We start from the raw sequence: 19511 nt of genomic DNA, 5'->3' as shown, positions 1-19511 counted from the left end.
GAGATTAAAACTTAAAACCAGGATAGGAGAAAGTGTTGTAAAATCCAAAAATACCACACACATTCAAGCCTGGCAGAGGACTTTCACTTTAGCCATTACTAATCACTGGTTAAAGGCTAAACCAATGAACACTAACTGACTGGGTGAGTAAAAGCATTAAGGTATTGAGTGAATTTCTCTTACCTCATCAGCACATGGCAGCTGTACTTGAGGTGATCCCCACTCCTCGCTGATCTTCTCCCTGATCCTCTGAGGGATGATCCAGCACTTGTCAATCACCAGATCTGGGTAAATCAGCTTTAACTCTCCCCTAAAGAGTAAAAATACAGGAATGAATAATTTAACCTGTCTATAACACTCCATCATTATTCAATGAACAGTTTATGGTTTCCTATAGGTCATAAAACCCTAACATAAGCTGTGAATAGCCCATGATGTCAGTAAAAGTTGAACTAGTGAGTAAGTTGTTAGGTTTGTAAGGCTTGGTGTGTGGGTTTCGAGTGGGACCGGCTGCTTAAGCATCCATGACTCAGAGCTCTGAGGGAGTCCTACACATCCCACACCGGCCTACAAGCCAGACTTCTCAAATCAGTTCATCTAAGGAAATGCGGTTTGGAAATTAACCCTAGTCCAAAACTCCTAAAGGAAGACGTTTGTTAAGGATTCCTATTGGAATTTTAATGAACCAATCCCAGCAGGATAAAAGACATCAGAAGGAATTTTTCCTTTTTGCTATTTTTTCCACAGTATTTTAATCAAACATTCAGGATGTTTTGATCGTATTAACTAACGGAGTGTCTATTTACACTAAGTGCAAATAATCTGCTTTGTTGGCAGAAGCTATTTACACTAACTCCGCCCACTGATGTCTGATTGGGCCAGACTAAATTATAGCGCGTGGCAGAAAGTTTTGACGCAACGAATCGACCCGATTCGAATCCACCCTTTGCTGAACTCGCTCTACTCCCTTTTCCCATCACTTATCAGATCGGAAAGGCATTTATTTTCAACAAAAACAAAGAAAATATTCGAAAAGTGGAAATAAAGTGTCTAACGTGTGTTTAATAATAAAGTGTTTATTGGTTAGGGTTAGGGAGGGCTTTATTGTCTCAACAAGGCAGCATCAATTTAATAATTTTAATAAATATAATCATTTACACTGTTATAATTGCATACCGTGTAATGTACAAAAACACTGAGGTACAAATATTATCTGCCACTATTTATAAGTATAAATAGCATCTAACTACTATTTGCACTTATTGCAAAGAAAATACTTCTATTTTTATAATGTAAATAGAATCTATCTGTATTTTCACTTTGTGTAAACAGCATCGATAAGAAAATGCTGCTATTTTCACAGTGTAAATAGAATATTTAGCTATTTAAACTGTGTAAATAGCATCTATCTCTATTTGCACTTAGTACAAATAGTTGCTATATTAAAAAGAAGTTTGTATTAACCCATAGTTTACAGTACATATGGGTATACAGTACATATATATATATGTGTGTGTGTGTGTGTGTGTGTGTTCAGTAAACAGCAACTGTCTTTACCCAGATGCTTTTATCTATAACAATTTACAAAATAATTATTATAGTAACAGCCCTCTTGGAGCAACGAGGCACACCCACATTTACTTAATACCTACTAATAATACTACTAATAAAGCATTTTGTTTATATTGTGCTTTTCTCAAACCCAAAGCGCTAGTTAGCATTGTTTTGACAGATTTAGCTAACTTCTGAAGGCAAATTTGTCTCCAAAGTATAGCTAAGTAAGCCTAATTAATATTATCAGATTATAATTATTATCAGATTTTGTCACTAGTATATTTTGGTATTAAGAGAAATATAATTCTGATAGAATACAGCTTGATAAAAAAGACTTGACAAACATTTATTTATTTATATTGCTGAAAACAAGGAATGTTTGAGTAGAAAATCTAGCAAGTTGTTATATAGTGGAACTGACATTCACTTCTGACTAAGCAAACAAAATATTGGACACATTAAAATGATCAGAGAATATCTGGACAGAATGACAGCATTGTGAAGTCTTACTTGCAGAATTCAGCATCTTCTGAAGTCAAGAGCTCGTCACAGGTGGATGTGGTCATGTGACACGCTGAGAGGACGCACAAAACAAGCGACGTGCAAAATAAATGCATTTCCACCGAGCCTTCAATAGAAACGTGGGTGAGAGATAATAACTTATTTCACTCTCTTTCATGCATGTAAAACATACTTTAAGTGCAATGTTAATACATTATGTGAGAGGAAATCTATAGCCTAATATACGTAGTCTATATCATATGTTTTGTTTTTTTGACAAAAAAAAACATTAATTCTTTGATAACGTTCATCAATTATGTATCATTTACCTGTAATTCTCGACAAACTTTGAGATGTTCGCAGCTGAGGTTTAACTAGACCTTCAAACAAGTCTAGTCGTCGACTAAAATAGTACGGTAATATTACGTTACAAAGTTAAATTGAGAAACACATTAGAACCGCCCACTCTTCACTACCATTGGTTTCCACTGTTATTAGCTGACACCTTATTGGTCTATAGATGCGTCAGTCATTTTTTTGTTTTATTTGTTTTTGGGGTGGCAGTGCTTACTTGCATATTTTTTTAGACGACAGGTAGGTATTAGTGTCACATGGTAACAGGTGTTTGTTCCTCTAACAACATCTGCCATGTCTCTTTAGTGAAAATCTGAAAGCCGAACACTGCAAAAAATGCTTTTCTTACTGTTTGTCTTTGTCTTTTTGTTTTTGTCTTGTTTCCAGTCCAAATATCTAAAAATTCTTAAATCAAGATGCATTTACTAGACAATTAAATGACATACTGTAAGATAGTATATCCTGTTTTCAGGGGAAAAATCTAAATTAAGTGAGTTTTTAATTTTTTTCTTACCCCACTGGCAGATAATTTTGATTGGCAAAAACCCACCTAATTTAGATTTTTTTTTTTTTTTTCTCTAAACAATATAGGCCTAATATCTAATGCCTTATCTAGTAAATGCTTCTTGATTTAAGAATTGTTAGATATTTGGACTGGAAACAAGACAAAAACACTAAGAAAAGCATTTTCCCCTTTTATTTTATTTTTTCAGTGAAATTGTTCACGTATCGGACTGAATCGATCAGAATGGTTCTCGAGTCAAGCATCTCTTTTGAAAACGTTCGATTCATAATGAGCCGATGATTGAGCAATATGTGCCTGCAAGGAACGTGGAATATGAGGGAGCATGTTGGCGTAAATTAATTAATGATTAATTTATTGTAGGCTGTATTTCATTATATAAATTAACTTTCATTTTATGGACCTTATAGGTTTAGTGGAAGAATTTCCAGACTAATTTACCACGTAGTGAAAATTTAACCAAACTTATGGGGACAAAACAAACAAATGAATAAATACAAAATGCAAACTGCTAGATTGTGTTTATTAAACACTATTTACACATTTCATGAACACATGCTGCAGGTTTCCTAAAAATACAAACTCCCCCCCTCCCCAATACCAACTAGTGGAAATAATGCCTGTTTCCCATACAAATACTGATAACATTCAAGTTTTTCGTTCAATCATTTGATTTCAAGGCTTTCGTGGCTTCTTTGCTGCACTGGCCCTACATTGTTGTAACTGTGCAAAAACAAGCAAAAACAACATCTGGTGCTGCTGACACTCTAGTTTGTGCTTCTTTGCAATGATGGCACTAGAGCTCATTAAAATAGGATTTAAAGCAATTATTTTTAATGATTTCATCTTAAATTAAGCACAAGTAGCCTTTTTTTCTGCTTTAACCCATGATCATGTATCCTATCCAAGATTAAAATAAAAAATACATGCATCAGTGGCAAACGCTGATTGGAAGTGCAAGATTACTTTAAAGGGCACTATACAGTACACAGTATATTATGCTGCATAGTGCACAGTTGTCCCCAAGAAAGAAAGAAAAAAAAAGTAATCTTTTTCTTTTTTTACTGTTCATATAGCGGACTAAAACGTTGCACGGAGCACGACAAGGTAGTCAAGTTTTAAAAATGTCAACCACACCAATCATTTTTCATTTTAGCACACACATTGTATCATTGTATTCATCATTCTTCATCTGTAAATGGAAGCAGTTTGATAACACGTTCACATGTATGACAACACGATCACATAACACCAAGACAATACAGAGAAATCACAAGGTAATAATGGGCTAGTAAAGTAGACGAATAAACCATCTTTATCAAACAAACAACGTGACAGATTTGACACATTATGCACCTATTTGGTGTACAACACATATAATACATAAAGGATAGCATTACATTTCAAATACGTCTCTCCTTGTGTACTTTACATTAAGGCATGGGGTATCTTCTCTGCAGCAACAGAACACAATGTTCAGAGTTTCTTCTTACCTGATGTCCTTGCAACATTATGTTAAGGTCTGAATGGAACCCATTTAGGCTACCCATGAGCATTAATACATAGAGGCAGGAAAAAGTACTTTAGAAACCAGCCTTTATTAATTTTTAAGAGATTGGGTTTGGGGCTGAGTCCATGAGACTGTTTCTAGGGGACGAGTCTGAGGGAAGAACAGGAAACAATGGTAAGGAGAATGCAGAAGACAAAAGGTAGGCAAAATAAAAAGTGAATCCCCAGAAACAGTCCCACAGACTCAGCCCCAAACCCCATCTCTGCAGTAATAATTAATAAAGGCTGGTTTCTAAAGTACTTCTTCTTGACTCTATGTTTTAATGCTCATGGGTAGCCTAAATGGGTTCCATTCAGACCTTAACATTAAGTATTTTACTGTTATGTGTCAACAAGATTCAACAAGACATTTTCACCTGGCTAGACCCAATGTTTAGATCTGTTGTGGTATTTATGCAAATTAGCACATACATAATTAGATTATGCACCGTTTGTCCATGTTAACAAACAATTAAAAAAAACTTGTAATACATTTTTTGTTTGTCTTGATGTAAGTAATCAACTCAGTAATTTTCATGGTGATATCTAAAGGTTAAAACTTTTACCCTATTCAAGTAAGAAAAAGAATGAATAGGCTATATTTGGGTCTTTTTCGAAACTTTCCCCTAATGGGATTCTTCGGGACTTTTTTCTTCCTTACTCAGGACATACTGAGGATACAAAATCAGTTGAGTTTGCTTCTGTTGCAATTTGTTCAAGGTTGACCCCCATTTTGGCTTAAAATGACTGGACTACTAGACTGAAGGGGAAGACGTAACAATGGGGGCTCGTCCAGGATATGAACCCGCGACCTCTCGCACCCAAAGTGAGAATCATACCCCTAGACCATCAAAACTATGGTCATACCTCCATAATGCCTGAAAGAGCAAACTCTGAGCAATAAATTCTGGGAAGATGAAAATGTAGCTTATAGCACATGATACCTGTCATATCTCAGTACATTCAAAACATCGCTCTCACTTTGATTTATATAATAGTGTTACATAACTGTATAGGCTCTATAGTTATAACTCAAATAAAATAAACTCAGAACTATCATGCTAACAACAGGCTGTTGTGATTGTCTGTGAATTGTAGAAATGTACACCACACTCACTTGACTTTTATAGGATGATTGGTAGACTTCAGACTGATGCATGTATAAATTATCCATCCTTAAATTCATCCATTTCCAAAATCACTTTCAAATTCCTTGACTCACTTTCAGATCAAACCTCTTCACACTTGATCTTTGTATGTTAATGACAAGAGTCAGCAAATGTTCCTGAGTGCTATTACAAATACTTAGTAAGATGCTGTAAAGTCTCCGCTTGCCCCCACCAGAGGAATTAACAGTTCATCATGTGTATTATAATGGAAGGAACTCAATCATTATCATTCTGGATCTACATTCAAAGCACTGCATATACATATTTTTGGGTGTCTAAATTAAAACAATTTTCCTCAACATTCCCTTGATGCCAGCTACAACAGCCTTGCACGTGCAGGTCAGCTCTTATTAAAGCAGAAAAACATTCTCTAATATTAATTTGTTTACAACTGCAGAAAGTGCATAGCAGATTGCCTTTTACTCTCCGTAGGGTGATTAATTATCCCTTTTTTCACTGTAAAGTCATCTGGTGCTATAAAAACTACTGCATTTCCTTATTATAAGTCATTCTATATGTAAGGTGCTTTTCGCTTCTATAACTATGGCATGTGCTAGATCAGAAACATTCAAATCGCAAAGAGTTTAAGTCTATATGAACCATGCTTGTGAATTTCCTCTCCTATCGGGAGGTAATGCACCATAGTTATGTAAATGTGAATTGTAAAACTGCCTTGCATTGCATTATTCAATTGGAACTTTTCTGTCATTTTTTCCTTAGTATATTATAGTATTAGAATAGTTGTATAAATACCTTTTTTCCTAAGTCACTACTAATTATATTAATATTTAAAGACCCTAAAGTGTCCCCTAGAATGGGATGCTGAAATAAAGCAGATGTAGGAAACACTCTGCAACTACTTAAATGTAACATGCTGTGATGCATCATGGGATGGTCACGGGCCTGCCCGTGAAACTCATCCAAAAGCTGTTTGGAAACATTTAAAACTGTGTTTCTGTGTGTGGATTGATACCATCCACCTTCTGAAGCAAATGTGAGCTTACTTTGGTAAAGACAGCAGCTAGTGCCCACACTTTGAATATTAGTGTTGAGGCACTCTTTAGATTCCCTGTAGAGAAGCCCAGCGTGACTGTTCACCTGGGATCCTGTTTTGAAGTGTCTGGTTATATATAATATTACAGGTTGTTGCTGTTTTCCAGAATATTGTTATCGAGACAAAAATGCAGCTTTCAGGAGGCAATCTTGATGTAAACCTGAACTTCATCTTGTGATAGCACAAATACATGACATTACGTCAGTAAATGCTGATTTTGTGTAAGCCCATAATCATTTGAATGCCTGTTTCGATTTGCACTTTTGTCAGCTTATAGCATGTGAGGTTACAATTATTAAGAGGAAACAGAGAATAATATACATCATAGTGTGCAGGAAAAACAAATAGTCTTAAAGCATTTGTCTGTTGTGCACCAGTAACATTCAGCCTGAACATTCTTGAAGAGCCGGAGTAAAAGCACATAAAGTGGTAAAATGGGTTCAAAGCATGTTAAGCCTAATCAACAGGCATAATGTTTATAACCACAGAAAATACACAACCATCTGTTAGTTTTTTTTTTTAATGTTTTTGAAAGAAGTCTCTTATGCTCACCAAGGCTGCACTTATTTGATCAAAAAATACAGTGGAAATTGTGCAATTTTGTTACAATTTAAAATAACTGTTTTCATATTAATATATTTTGAAATGTAATTTATTCTTGTGATCAAAGCTGTATTTTCAGCATCATTACTCCAGTCTTTAGTGCCACATGATCCTTCAGAAAACATTCTAATATGCTGATTTGTTGCTTAAGAAAAATGATTTATTATCAATGATGAAAACAGTTGTGCTGCTTAATATTTTTGTGGATACCATACTTTTTTTTATGAATAAAAATTTAAAATGAACAGCATTTATTTGAAATGAAATCTTTTGTAACATTATAAATGTATTTTACTGTCACTTTTGATCAATTTAATGCATCCTTGCCGAATAAAAGTATTAATTTCTTTCAAATTTTTAGTGCACTTAAACCCGCTCCTTTCTTACAGCGGCATTCATAAGTTCGCATTCAGATCTGCCTCCATCCAATCAACAAACGATGGATAGAACCAAGTCCCCGGTCTGCATAATAGTTTCACTCGGATGTATATCACAATACGGAAAGAAAATATCTGTCTCTACTTGCGTTTCATCGCAACCTTAAAGGTATAGATCACTTAAAAAATTGAATTCTGTCATCATTTACTCGCCCTCAAGTTGTTCCAAACCTGTACACAAACTGTACGCTGAACACAATAGAAGATATTTTGAAGAATATTGGTAACCAAACAGTTGAACGGTAGCCATTGACTACCATAGTATGGAAACAAAATACTATAGGGCCCATCAACTGTTTGGATACCAACATTATTCAAAATATCTTTTGTGCTCAGCAGAAGAAAGAAAGGTTTGGAACAACTTACTCACAGGAAGAGTAAATGATGACACATTTTTCATTTTTGGGTGAACTATCCTTTTAGGCCTACAATGGCCTTAAGGCCTAAACTATCCTTTAGGCCATTGGTAAATGCCTTAAAGTATCCATGATTATTTTCAGTGGTAATTGACATTATGCCATAAATAATGTCTGTGGACTGTCACGCGGCCCTCCACTAACTATAAATCTTTAAATGTCACATTAATAATACCTTTAGATGTTAAACAGTGGACACCATTTGAATCTTGAGAACGTCGGTCTGTTGAAGTGGTTTGAAAGTAGATTGCCAAAACACTGAGAAATTCATGTTTTTCATGTTTGCTGGTTGCTCTAAAATGTTCCTGTGTGTTCTTCTCATTTGGAGCAGAAAAGCACTTATAAACAATTCAAGTTATGAATATGTGCAGTCCTGCCATGTATTTTTCTGTACAGATGAAGATATGTAGCTTTTGATGGTTATGTTTGGGAAACCGATGCTGAGTGTAGATTGTCTTTACACAGGTAATTGAGCAGCATTCTACCACCGCAGGATATGATGCCACAAGAGGACATCAAAGCTGATTTGATGAAAATCCAACAAGTAAAGTAGAGATACTGTTAGTCAAAGCCTTGTGTTGCTTTGACTTCCGTACGTTCTCCATCCTATATCATTTTTGCTTGTTCTTCAGCAGCTAAAAGCAGGGCTTGGGCATTTTGCTCAACAGAAAACAGGTAATCTTGTAGAGTTGAAAAAGGCTATCATTCCTTGTTGTGTGTTTATATCCCACATTTAGGGCTGTTAGGTGGATTGTGCACCCTGAGAGCCAATCAGATGACTGCAGAGGAACCAGCAGAAGACGGAGAACTAGAAGAAGTTGAAGACGGAAGATGCCAAAAGAGCCACCTGCGTTTACACTGACGCTTCTGGTACAAGTAATCTTCTTTCTCACGCTCCTTACGAGCCCGCTGATAGTGATCTTCTTCCTTTAGATACCACACGGGAGGCCAGCGATGTTTCTCAAAGTGCTCCTGGTTTTCTGTAAAACAGAATGAGACCGCCACACTTGCTTAATGCAGAACAAATTATAATACTGAGATAAGGGATGCCTGACACTCTGCAAAAAAAAAAAAAAAAAAAAATGCTTTGCTTTTTAGAAAAAAATAGCCAGACAACTCTAAAACAAGATAAATGTTAACTATAAACTACCATTCAATATTTTTGGTCAGATTGGTCAGAAAAAATCTAAAAATAAGCTCTTATGCTTACCAAGACTGCATTTATTTGACAGTAAAAAACAGTAATATAGTGAAATATGTGAAATAAACTGTTTTCTATTTTAATTTACTTTAAAATGTAATTTATTCCTGTGCTGGCAAAGCTGAATTTTCAGCATCATTACTCAATTCTTCAGTGTCACTTGATCCTCCAGAAATCATTCTAATATGCTGATTTGCTACTCAATAAGCATTTCTGATTACTATCATGTTAAAAACGTGTTGGTTTCTGTTGTAACCGTGGAGAGAACGAGACGCAATGTTGATGAATGACTCTAGGGGTCATACTTGCGAGCCCAATCACCTCTGATAATTTGGGAACAGTCTAATGAAAATTGGCGAGGGGAATTTGCGCCACTCCCCCGGCCATACGGGTATAAAAGGAGCCCGGTGTACATCTACTCATTCAGGTTTGTGTTGAGGAGCCGAGACAGTGTCCTGGCCATTTCAGTGAGCAGTTCAGCATTGTGGCAGGAGGAACACCACGTCTTGTTTCCTCCATCAGGAAATGGAGTTTACAACAGTAACCTCCATTCCCTATCTGTGAGTCACTGCAACGTGGTGCCGATGACTGACACTAGGAGACATTAGGAGATGACTGAAACTAGGAGTGACACCAGGAAAACGGCACAGCAGCTTAACCGTTACAATGTTTGGCGGTGTAGATGTCCGCCACCGCTTGCCATAAGAAGCACACTCACAACATCGTAACCTACCCAATGCCCCACGTAAGCCGTGTAGTCCTTCATACCACATGGGGACAGAGAGGGAATGGGTAGCTTCAGCTGGGAATAGGTCGCAGCCGGTCTTTTGACCTTTTCTATTTTTTCTTTTCTTTTTTGAAAATTCACAGCTGTGCAGACTCTGGGGCAGTTTTCCTTTTCCATGACGAAAAAGAACACTACGAAGACACCATCCTGTCCGAAGAGATGTTAACATGTGGAGAATACATCACATGGACTTACCCATTGGGAAGTACCAAACATGGAAAGAAGTCTCTCCGGTAGGTCCTACCTGAAGAGAGAGGAACTTCTACAAGCACAGTGACTGGCAGCAGAGACAGAGCTCTGCCTTTGGGAAGACACAGGTTTACCGTCAGGGAAACCATATCATGGAGGATACCTCATATGGAATTACCATCAGGGAATTACTACATAAGGAACACTTAGCTCCAGTATGCGGGCTGACCCGAAGGGGCATGCATCACGAGTACTGTACCTGGCAATTGAACTCTGCCGAATTTGACTGCCGCAGGCTGCTGAAAAGTAAGATACATCCAGGGTTTGCAGGTCTGGGGAACTTACGTGGACAAAGAAGGGCATGTTATCACCTCAGGGTGGGGAAAGGCGCTATTATATATATCTTACCTGATTGTCCCCAATACCACACATGACCAAACTGTCTCAACCCGGATATTGTAAAATTTTGTGAAGGTATTGGGTGTAGCCCAGCTTGCTGCTGTACAGATGTCTGTTAGAGAGGCGCCATTTGCTAGAGCCCAGGAGGATACAACATTTATTTTATAGTGTGCACACACTCCTAAAGGGCACGGCATGCCTTGGCCCTGGTATGCCAAGGCAATGGCATCCACAATCCAGTGGGCCATCCTCTGTTTTGGAGACAGTCTTCCCCTTCTGCTGTGCCCCAAAACAGACAAAGAGCTGCCCAGAGCTGAGAACGAGGAAACTGCTCTTTCTTTGAAAATTAGGGCACCGCTTCCACTTGGACAACCTGCGGAACAAAAAGAAAACAAAACAAAGTATTCTCCACCCAGCCCTCCACCAAGGGAAGGAGCGGTGCGCTCACTACCTCCTGGGAAAGAGCAGCTCCCCTCATCTCTGGGTCGCCCGTCTCGGGGATGCTTCTAATCCTTCTTCGGGTTCTTGGTGCTCGCCTGATAAATGGGCTGCGTCGCCTTCCTGCGGGCAGCTCGACGCTATGGCAGGGCTGTAGGCTTGTTCTGCAGTGGAGCTGGTGTGGCAGCCGCAGGCGGATGCCCTCAGCAAAGAGCAGATGGGGTACAGGGCCGCGTGGAAGGGGCCAACCTGTGAGATGGGGGCGTTGAGAAAGCAAATTTTGTCAGCATACCGCATCTCAGCAAGGTCCAGCCAGAGATGGCACTCCTGGACCACTATAGTGGACATAGTCTGGCCGAGAGCTCATGTTGTGACCTTTGTCACTTGTAGAACAAAGAACGGTTGCCAAACACAGTTCCTGCATCAATCTCAGCTCAGGACTACCCTCGTTGAGATCTTTAAGTGCCTTGGCCTCATGGCCATGGAATGCAAGGCTGAAGCAGCCTGTCCAGTGGTACTGTAAGCCTTCTCCGTTAGAGACAATGTAAATTTACAGGCCCTGGACTATTATTATAGGACAATTCTGTCAGGTGCCAGCCTGCTCCAATTGTTGCCCTCAGATTGTCCTGAGCGCTACCTGGCACAGCCTTGTGCATTGCAGAAGGACCGGGACGAGGAGCAGCTGGGGTGACTCCTTTTACTAAAGAGTGTCGTGATCGCAGCATTGCTATGGTCATGTTCTCGTAGTGAAGACATGAACCATCCACGAACGCTGTCTCAGCATGGGTGCGACCCAAACGTGAGAAAAAGATTGTTGCCGTCCGAGGACGAGAGATATCGACCGCACCTAGAAACACACTGGTGGAAAGACATCTTTAAAAAGATGCTCTCCGTCTGTGCTTGCTCTTTTGAGGAAGCTTGCTCTTTTAGATCCCTGAAACGCCCAGGGGAAGCCCTCTCTGCACCTATCTGTATGAGGCGTGGAGAGAGACTGGTGCCGTTACACCAGTAATCCTTCTCAAACGAGGTGAATGGAATGAGGTATAGATATACACTTCGCTTGGCTCCGAAGAACAAATATGAATGAGTGGAGATAACGTCTGTCTTGATAACGTCGGGTATTTAAAAAAATTATAAATTTAGTTTGGATTTTAGATTTCCTTGTGCTGAGAACACATAGTGTCAAATGATAGTCTTTCTGAATGGTTGGTGTCATCTACCGGGTCACCTCAAGGATGTGTCCTGTCTCCTTTATTATTTATTTTGTATACGAATGATTGTAAGAGTAATTTTGGAAATAGACATATTATAAAATTTGCAGATGACTCTGTAATTATTAATTTATTGAGTGAGTTGGACTCAATGCATGGTACTGTGGTTGATGATTTTGTTACCTGGTTTCAGGATGCTTTTTTAACACTAAATGTATACCCTCTCAGTTCCACTCGCCCGAACTGAATTTGGAAAACAAGCTTTTCGGTATGACTAACCCAGTGATTGGAACTTTTTACAAAATGACCTGAAATTGCAGACCCTAGTGTCAATGAACATTTTTAGATCTTTGCTTAGTGAGCTGTTAAAGGAATAAACATTTTGTAAAAAAAAAAAATTGTTTTGATGAATTTTTTTGATGGTTTGAATGTTATGTTGATTTTCTCTTTCTTCTTCTTCTTTTTTTTTTTTTTTTGTTGTTGTTGTTGTTGGTGTGTTTTTTTTATAATGTTGTGCTGCTCATCTTGGCCAGATCACTTCTGTAAAAGAGATTTTTAATTGCAGAAAGTTTTACCTGGTTAAATAAAGGGCAAATAAATGTTCTTAAAACTCAAGAGATGATTATTGACTTTGGCTCGAGGATCTATCTATCTATCTATCTATCTATCTATCTATCTATCTATCTATCTATCTATCTATCTATCTATCTATCTATCTATCTATCTATCTAATGTATTCAGTATAAACAAACAACTATCAATGGTATGGGTGTTCAGAGTGTTGAGCAGTATTTGGGCAACATTTTAGATAACAGGTTGTCTTTTTCTCCAAATACTGAAGCTTGAGGAAACTAAGGTATTTTAATGTGAATAAAACATTGAAGTGTATGTTTTACAGATCCTATATTGAGTCGTTTTTATCTTTTTTTTATTGTTGTGCTGGTTTAATTCCATAAACATGAAAAATAAAAATAGGGAAGTAAAATAATTGGGAATAACCAGATGAGTATGGCCCAGTTGTATAAAAGGCAGATGTTGGGAAAAGCACAGAGTATATTGTTGGATGAGTCCCACCACTCATCCAACCATATACTCTGTGCTTTTCCCAACATCTGCCTTTATGAAATTAAACCTGCACCATGAGTTTCACCTCTTCCCCTCTGGTATTCGTTTTAGAACTCCTATTGGTAAAACAAAGTTTAGACATTAATTTATCCCCACAGCTGTTTTTAAATGTTAGGTAATGTTTTGTCTGAAGATTTTATGTGTTTGTATGGTGACTGTCTTGTGCTTGTATGCTGCAATCATATTGCCCTCGGGAAATGAATAAAGATGAACTGAAACTTTGAAGTGACTCCCATGAGTGCAGAATTGTGACGAATGTTGCTCTAGAGTGATGTAAAAGTCGCATAAATTCTGTTTATGACTGTTCAGACTGCGGTCGCATTGCAAAACATCTGACCTCTATCTGATTTAGTACCACATGTGGAAGTGGCACAAATTGAAATGGAATAGATTCCATGTGGTTTGTGCTGTTCACACTGTCATGAGAAAAACAGATCTGAAAAAAAGAACATAGGCTAAGTCATCAACACCACGTCGACGTGACTGACAGATACAGTACCAGTCAAAAGTTTGGAAACACTACTATTTTTAATGCTTTTGCAAGAAGTCTCTTATGCTCATCAAGCCTGCAGTTAAAAACAAAAAAAAAAACAAAAAAAACAGTAATATTATGAAATATTATTACAATTTAAAATAATGGTTCTCTTTTTTAATATACTTTAAAATGTAATTTATTTTTGTGATGCAAAGCTGAATTTTCATCAGCAAGTACTCCAGTCTTTGGTGTCTTATGATCCTTCAGAAATCATTCTAATATGATGATTTGATGCTCAGTTATTATCAATGATGGAAACAGTTGTGCTGTTTAATATATTTTTTTGGAATACTTTTTTCAGGATTCATTGATGAGTAAAACGTTAACAGCATTTATTCATAAAAACAGCATTTATTCAAAATAAAAACATTTCTAACAATATAAATCGTTACCATCACCTTTTATCAATTTAACGCATTCTTGTTGAATTAAAGTACTAATTTCTTTTTTTTAAAAAAGTTATTGTTCCCAAACTTTTGAACGGTAGTGTATATTGTTACAAAAGATTTCTATTCTAAATAAATACAGTTCTTTTTAACTTTTTATTCATCAAATAATCCTGAAAAAAGTATCTCAGGTTATAAAAAAATATTAAGCAGCACAACTGTTTCCAACATTGATCATAAATCAGCATATTAGAATGATTTCTGAAGGATCATAAGACACCAAAGACTGGAGTACTTGCTGATGAAAATTCAGCTTTGTATCACAAAAATAAATTACATTTTAAAGTATATTAAAAAAGAGAACCATTATTTTAAATTGTAATAATATTTCATAATATTACTGGGGTTTTTTGTTGTTTTTTTGTTTTTAACTGCAGGCTTGATGAGCATAAGAGACTTCTTTCAAAAGCATTAAAAATAGTAGTGTTTCCAAACTTTTGACTGGTACTGTAGTTGTGCTTTTTAATATTTTTTGGAAACCGTGAAACATTTTTTCAGGATTCTCTGATGAATGGAAAGTTCAAAAGAACAGCATTCACAATACAGACAGAAATCTAACAATTTAACAATGTAAAAATCTTTACTGTCAATTTTGATCAATTTAATGCATCCTATTTTAATAAAAGAATGAATTTCTTTCCAACATTTTTTTAACTGACCACTTAGTGTATACAATATAAATTAATGTATTAATACATTTTTTACAATATTAAGAATATATTCCATTATACCTTGAAATAAACAGTAATCATTATTTACAAAAATCCATTATTCCATTACTTATTTAATGTCATGTCTCAATATTCATTTTGAAGTTAAAATAAATGTAATATTTAAAGATGTGGCAGTTATAACGATTTGAAGGCAGTTGAATTACCTGTAGATTTGGCCTTCATGTCACGAGGGAATTTGCGACAGACTCTGTTGTAGTTGGTGCAGATGTGGTGGAGACACCAATCAGTCATCTGATGAGAACAGTGGAACTAATGGGAACAATCACATAGATGAAAACACTAGAGAGAAAATCATAGATTTTGAAATCTGAAAACCACTCCTAAAACAGATTCTTTATATGTCAATAAAAAATTATCAAATATCACATTTTTATACAATCTCTCTGGAATACTTGATTCTAATTGTAAGCAATATTTCATGTTTAATTATTTATTTGGTAAAAAGCCATGCAATAAAGCCAGTAAGCTGAGATATACTCTATCCAGCTGCAGACCCGCATCAAGCATGACAAGCATGATGGGGAATATGGTGAGTTGTCTATAATATTTCTGTCATGATGTGTACTAATTTATATATTTGTAATATATATTTATATATATTGTATTATTTTATTTTAATACTGTGAAGCTGCTTTGATACAATCTGTATTGTGAAAAGCGCTATACAAATATACTTGATTTGATTTGATTTGATATATTAAGTGTTTAGCTGCTAAAAAATTATAAAATAATACTGTGCACATCTTTTGCTTTTTATTATCGAAGCTTGAATTTATTGTGGAGAAATCACAGTAGGTTTTGTATTTATTATTTATGAATATAAATTATTTTTGCATTTGTCACAGTAGAGATATTATTCATTAGAATCCTATTCATTTCGTTTTCAGGGATAACATGGAGGTATTTCTGCAGGAATGCCATGATAAAATGTTCTTAAAAGTCAACCATTTTTGTGATAAGTTTTAAGTTGATAATTTGTTGTATAGAGTTTGTGGGATTTATTTTTTTTTATTTTTTTATTATAAGCTGTTTATAAGTTTTGTTTTGTTTTAAATTAAAAATTATTTTAGCAATAATTATTTAAATGTCTTGGTTTTCACATAGAGAAATGCATGTTTCACTTGTTTAAGGCTTTGTATTAAATGTTTGTTTTGAATTTCATATGATTAAATACAGTATATGTTTCCAGGTTAAGTCTTGAACAGCTATTTGTAACAACAGGAAGGAAAGTAAGGATTAAGGAAATAGTAAAAATGGGAAAACACTTTTGTAACGACTGAGACAAATCAGACACAATTTGTTATATTTAACAAATCATCTTTAAAACTCACTCTGGGATCTATCGTCCCTTCCCCCCAGCTAGGGCAAGAATCATGACTACCATCAGATAAGATGGTTTTATTGCTGTTAAAAATTACCATAGGGAAGAGAGAAACAGACCTTAAAACAGACTTTCCTGTATTCATTTATAGACAAACTGATATATAAATGAACATGCATCCCAGAACATTGTGTGAATGATTTACTGTCTTGTGTAGTGTCTTTTAATTCTATTATTTTTTTGATACTGTGTATTTTACAATAGAACCAACGGTCAATGTAACCTCACCTATACCATGTTTGGTCTCTATAAATTGGTACTTTGAAGATCGAAATGATTGTGTACATGATATGTCGATAGCTGTGCAACATATTAGTATTACAATAATCTTTCATAATTTCTTCATCAGCAACCAATCCAGATGCACATGCAAATGAGCACGCTTAAAACAAAGATCCATAAATCAACAACAGAGTAATTTTCCCACTTGGAAATTTCACCCTTCTCATTGGTCAAGCAAACCCGAACAGTGGGGCTTTTCTCTGGGGCTTGAGGCTGTATTAGAGACAAATTTACAGTGACCAACTCTCTCTTCTTCTGGCCTCTACTGCTACTTCTTCGGGTTGATGTCTGTGGCGACTGCTATGCTTTCACTCCCCCAACAGAGTCAGACTGTATTTTCTTCAATCCAACTCAGAAGAAAACTGCAACTTTACCATCACTGAATGGGCAACCATCAACTCTTCCAACTTCCTCACTCCTTGGTTGCCTGCGTCTCCGGCCCAGGGCCGGCAGGCCACAAATCTGCATGTGCTCAGCCATGTACTCATGGAGAGAGAGAAAACCTTCAACCAGAACAGAGTCAAACAAACCACTCAAGTTCACCAGCGCCGAAGAAATCGATTGAGACTAATGTCAAAATCCTTCTTCAGGAACTTCAAGAAATGTTTCCACTGCAAAGGCCATGCAAGTATACATTTAATGAGGTGATCTGAAAATGATAAGCTGATGGTTCTTTCGTGGTTAAATGGATCTTTTCCATAGTTCCATTTCCTGCTCCTGGTTTCATTCTGTCACTCACCATTGTACCTATGCATGTATGTGTGTTTAGTTTAGTTATGTTTGTAATTTAGTTAATAAAACTTGTGCACAATACTTATTTGGTTCTGATTCTCTGCTTGCAACAAAGTTTATTTTACGATTTAGATTTTGACTACAGGCTCTTATGCCTCGTTTCCACTGAGCAGTACGGTACGGTACGGGACAGTACGGTACGGTTCGGGTCTGTTAACCATGATCTGGCTAGCCTTTCCACTGCCAACAGTACCCTTACTTGATAGGCGTGGTGTTTCGATCGACGTCATTTTCGCGCGAAGAAGAACAGTAAACTACAAGGATGACATACAGCAGTTCTAGTTCTTGCTCCTCGACAAATCACAAGAAGACAAGTGCCGACATCAGGCTTTTCTCAATATCAAGTACGCAAAGTTTGTACTTGCCATGTGCGACTCCTACATGGTACAGCGCGTTCTTAAAAGCGTCACTCAGCTCGCTCTGCTACTCCGGTTATCTCTGTTAACTTACTCTGTATGTACATTTTAAGCAACAATAAAACGAAATATGTAATATAAAACACCACTCTGCCTCTTTTCGTTTTCATTTAAATAAATTAAACATTATAGGGAGACAAATGTGGTTCATGCGCAACCCATATTGATTATTCACTGCACGTTATACGTTATTCTATTTATAACAAAACGAAATTTAAAACACAACCCTAACGTTACCTCTTTTCGTTTAAATAATAATAATAATAAATAAATAAAAATATTCCAGGCTATATATGCATTTGTACAAATGTTGCAATAAACATCAGTGATAATCTAACGTTAGTAATAAAAGAATGACAAGAAACCATATTTCTTTTTGTAAAATTTCAGTTTTATCAATAATAGCCTATATAAAAGTTTAAGTAAAAGGTACAAGAAGCTATACAATAAGAAATAAAGCAAACAATTCAGTCAAATATCCAAATGCAGCGCTCTAGTCTAACATAAACAGTAAAGTTAAATACAAATATCCTATAACGTTAATATGAAACTAAACTTAGCCCTCAGCCAAAACGATTGACGGGGAACGAATTATATATTCACGAGACCAAAGATCGCCGTTAGGTCTACACAAGACGAAATATCTCATGTTTAACCACTAACGTCGGAGCCCGCGACGAACGTCAGAAGAACTAAGTTAGCCGAGGAAAGGCTCATCCAGCCGGGAAACATGCGCCGAGCGCCCGCTGACGGCATGGATCTCACAACCGGGGGAAAAAATCATCTTTATAAATAAACCACAGATTTGAGTTTTAAACAACTACATTCTCGCCTGTAAAACTCTTAAAATTACATTTCGTCATACAGTAACAGTAGTATTATATTAAACTGTATATTAAAAAATGGCGCTTCTTATGTTGTCATTCCCTTGAAGCACGCGCAAGTGACGATTCTCTGTCAACCAATCAACGTCCTGCAGTGAGTCTAGCTCCACCTTTTAGTACCGTTCCACTGTGCTAGGTACCCCAATGGAAGGGTACCTAAAAAGTGGTATGGTACGGTTCGGCATTTTGGTACCATTCACAACTTTTGATAGTGGAAACGCAAATAAATGCATAACCGTACCGTACCGTACTGCTCAGTGGAAACGAGGCATAAGTAGTACTGTTCAGTAAGAAAGACATTTCCCTCCCCCGGAAATGAACATTTCTTAGAATTAATAAACAATTAACACTGAGTGTTCACGGGACGAACAGGTGGACTGATTGTATTATTCATTTTACTACATTAAGTTAATTCTATTAACTGATCCAAATATTCATAATCAATTATAACAAGTTATGATTGATTATTAATATTTGTTTAGAGCTAATTTGCTACACTTTACATATTAGATATTATTTTCACACATGTTAG

General features: G+C 36.5%; 2 protein-coding genes across 3 annotated transcripts in view; both read right to left on the bottom strand.

The window, feature by feature from the left end:
• Positions 1-2515, bottom strand: part of pebp4 (phosphatidylethanolamine binding protein 4) — a 127947-nt gene extending 125432 nt beyond the window's left edge. For both annotated transcript variants that reach the window (XM_084138462.1, XM_084138463.1), the window contains exons 1-3: positions 2385-2515; positions 2065-2182; positions 184-310 (exon numbers count right to left, since the gene is read on the bottom strand). In XM_084138462.1, the coding sequence (XP_083994588.1) occupies positions 184-310; positions 2065-2171 (234 nt within the window). In that variant the 5' untranslated portion in view covers positions 2172-2182; positions 2385-2515. The remainder of the gene's footprint in view (positions 1-183; positions 311-2064; positions 2183-2384) is intronic.
• Positions 2516-3437: 922 nt separating this feature from the next.
• rhobtb2a (Rho related BTB domain containing 2a) overlaps positions 3438-19511 on the bottom strand; it is a 39650-nt gene continuing 23576 nt past the window's right edge. Inside the window, exons 9-10 of the mRNA XM_084087796.1 lie at positions 15368-15473; positions 3438-9139 (exon numbers count right to left, since the gene is read on the bottom strand). Of these exons, the coding sequence (XP_083943922.1) occupies positions 8931-9139; positions 15368-15473 (315 nt within the window). The 3' untranslated portion in view covers positions 3438-8930. The remainder of the gene's footprint in view (positions 9140-15367; positions 15474-19511) is intronic.

Source organism: Abramis brama (genome assembly GCF_963993115.1).
Source record: "Abramis brama genome assembly, chromosome: 16".
NCBI lineage: Eukaryota > Metazoa > Chordata > Actinopteri > Cypriniformes > Leuciscidae > Abramis > Abramis brama.
Note: the sequence above shows the minus strand (reverse complement) of the source record. Positions and strands in the feature narration are given on the sequence as shown.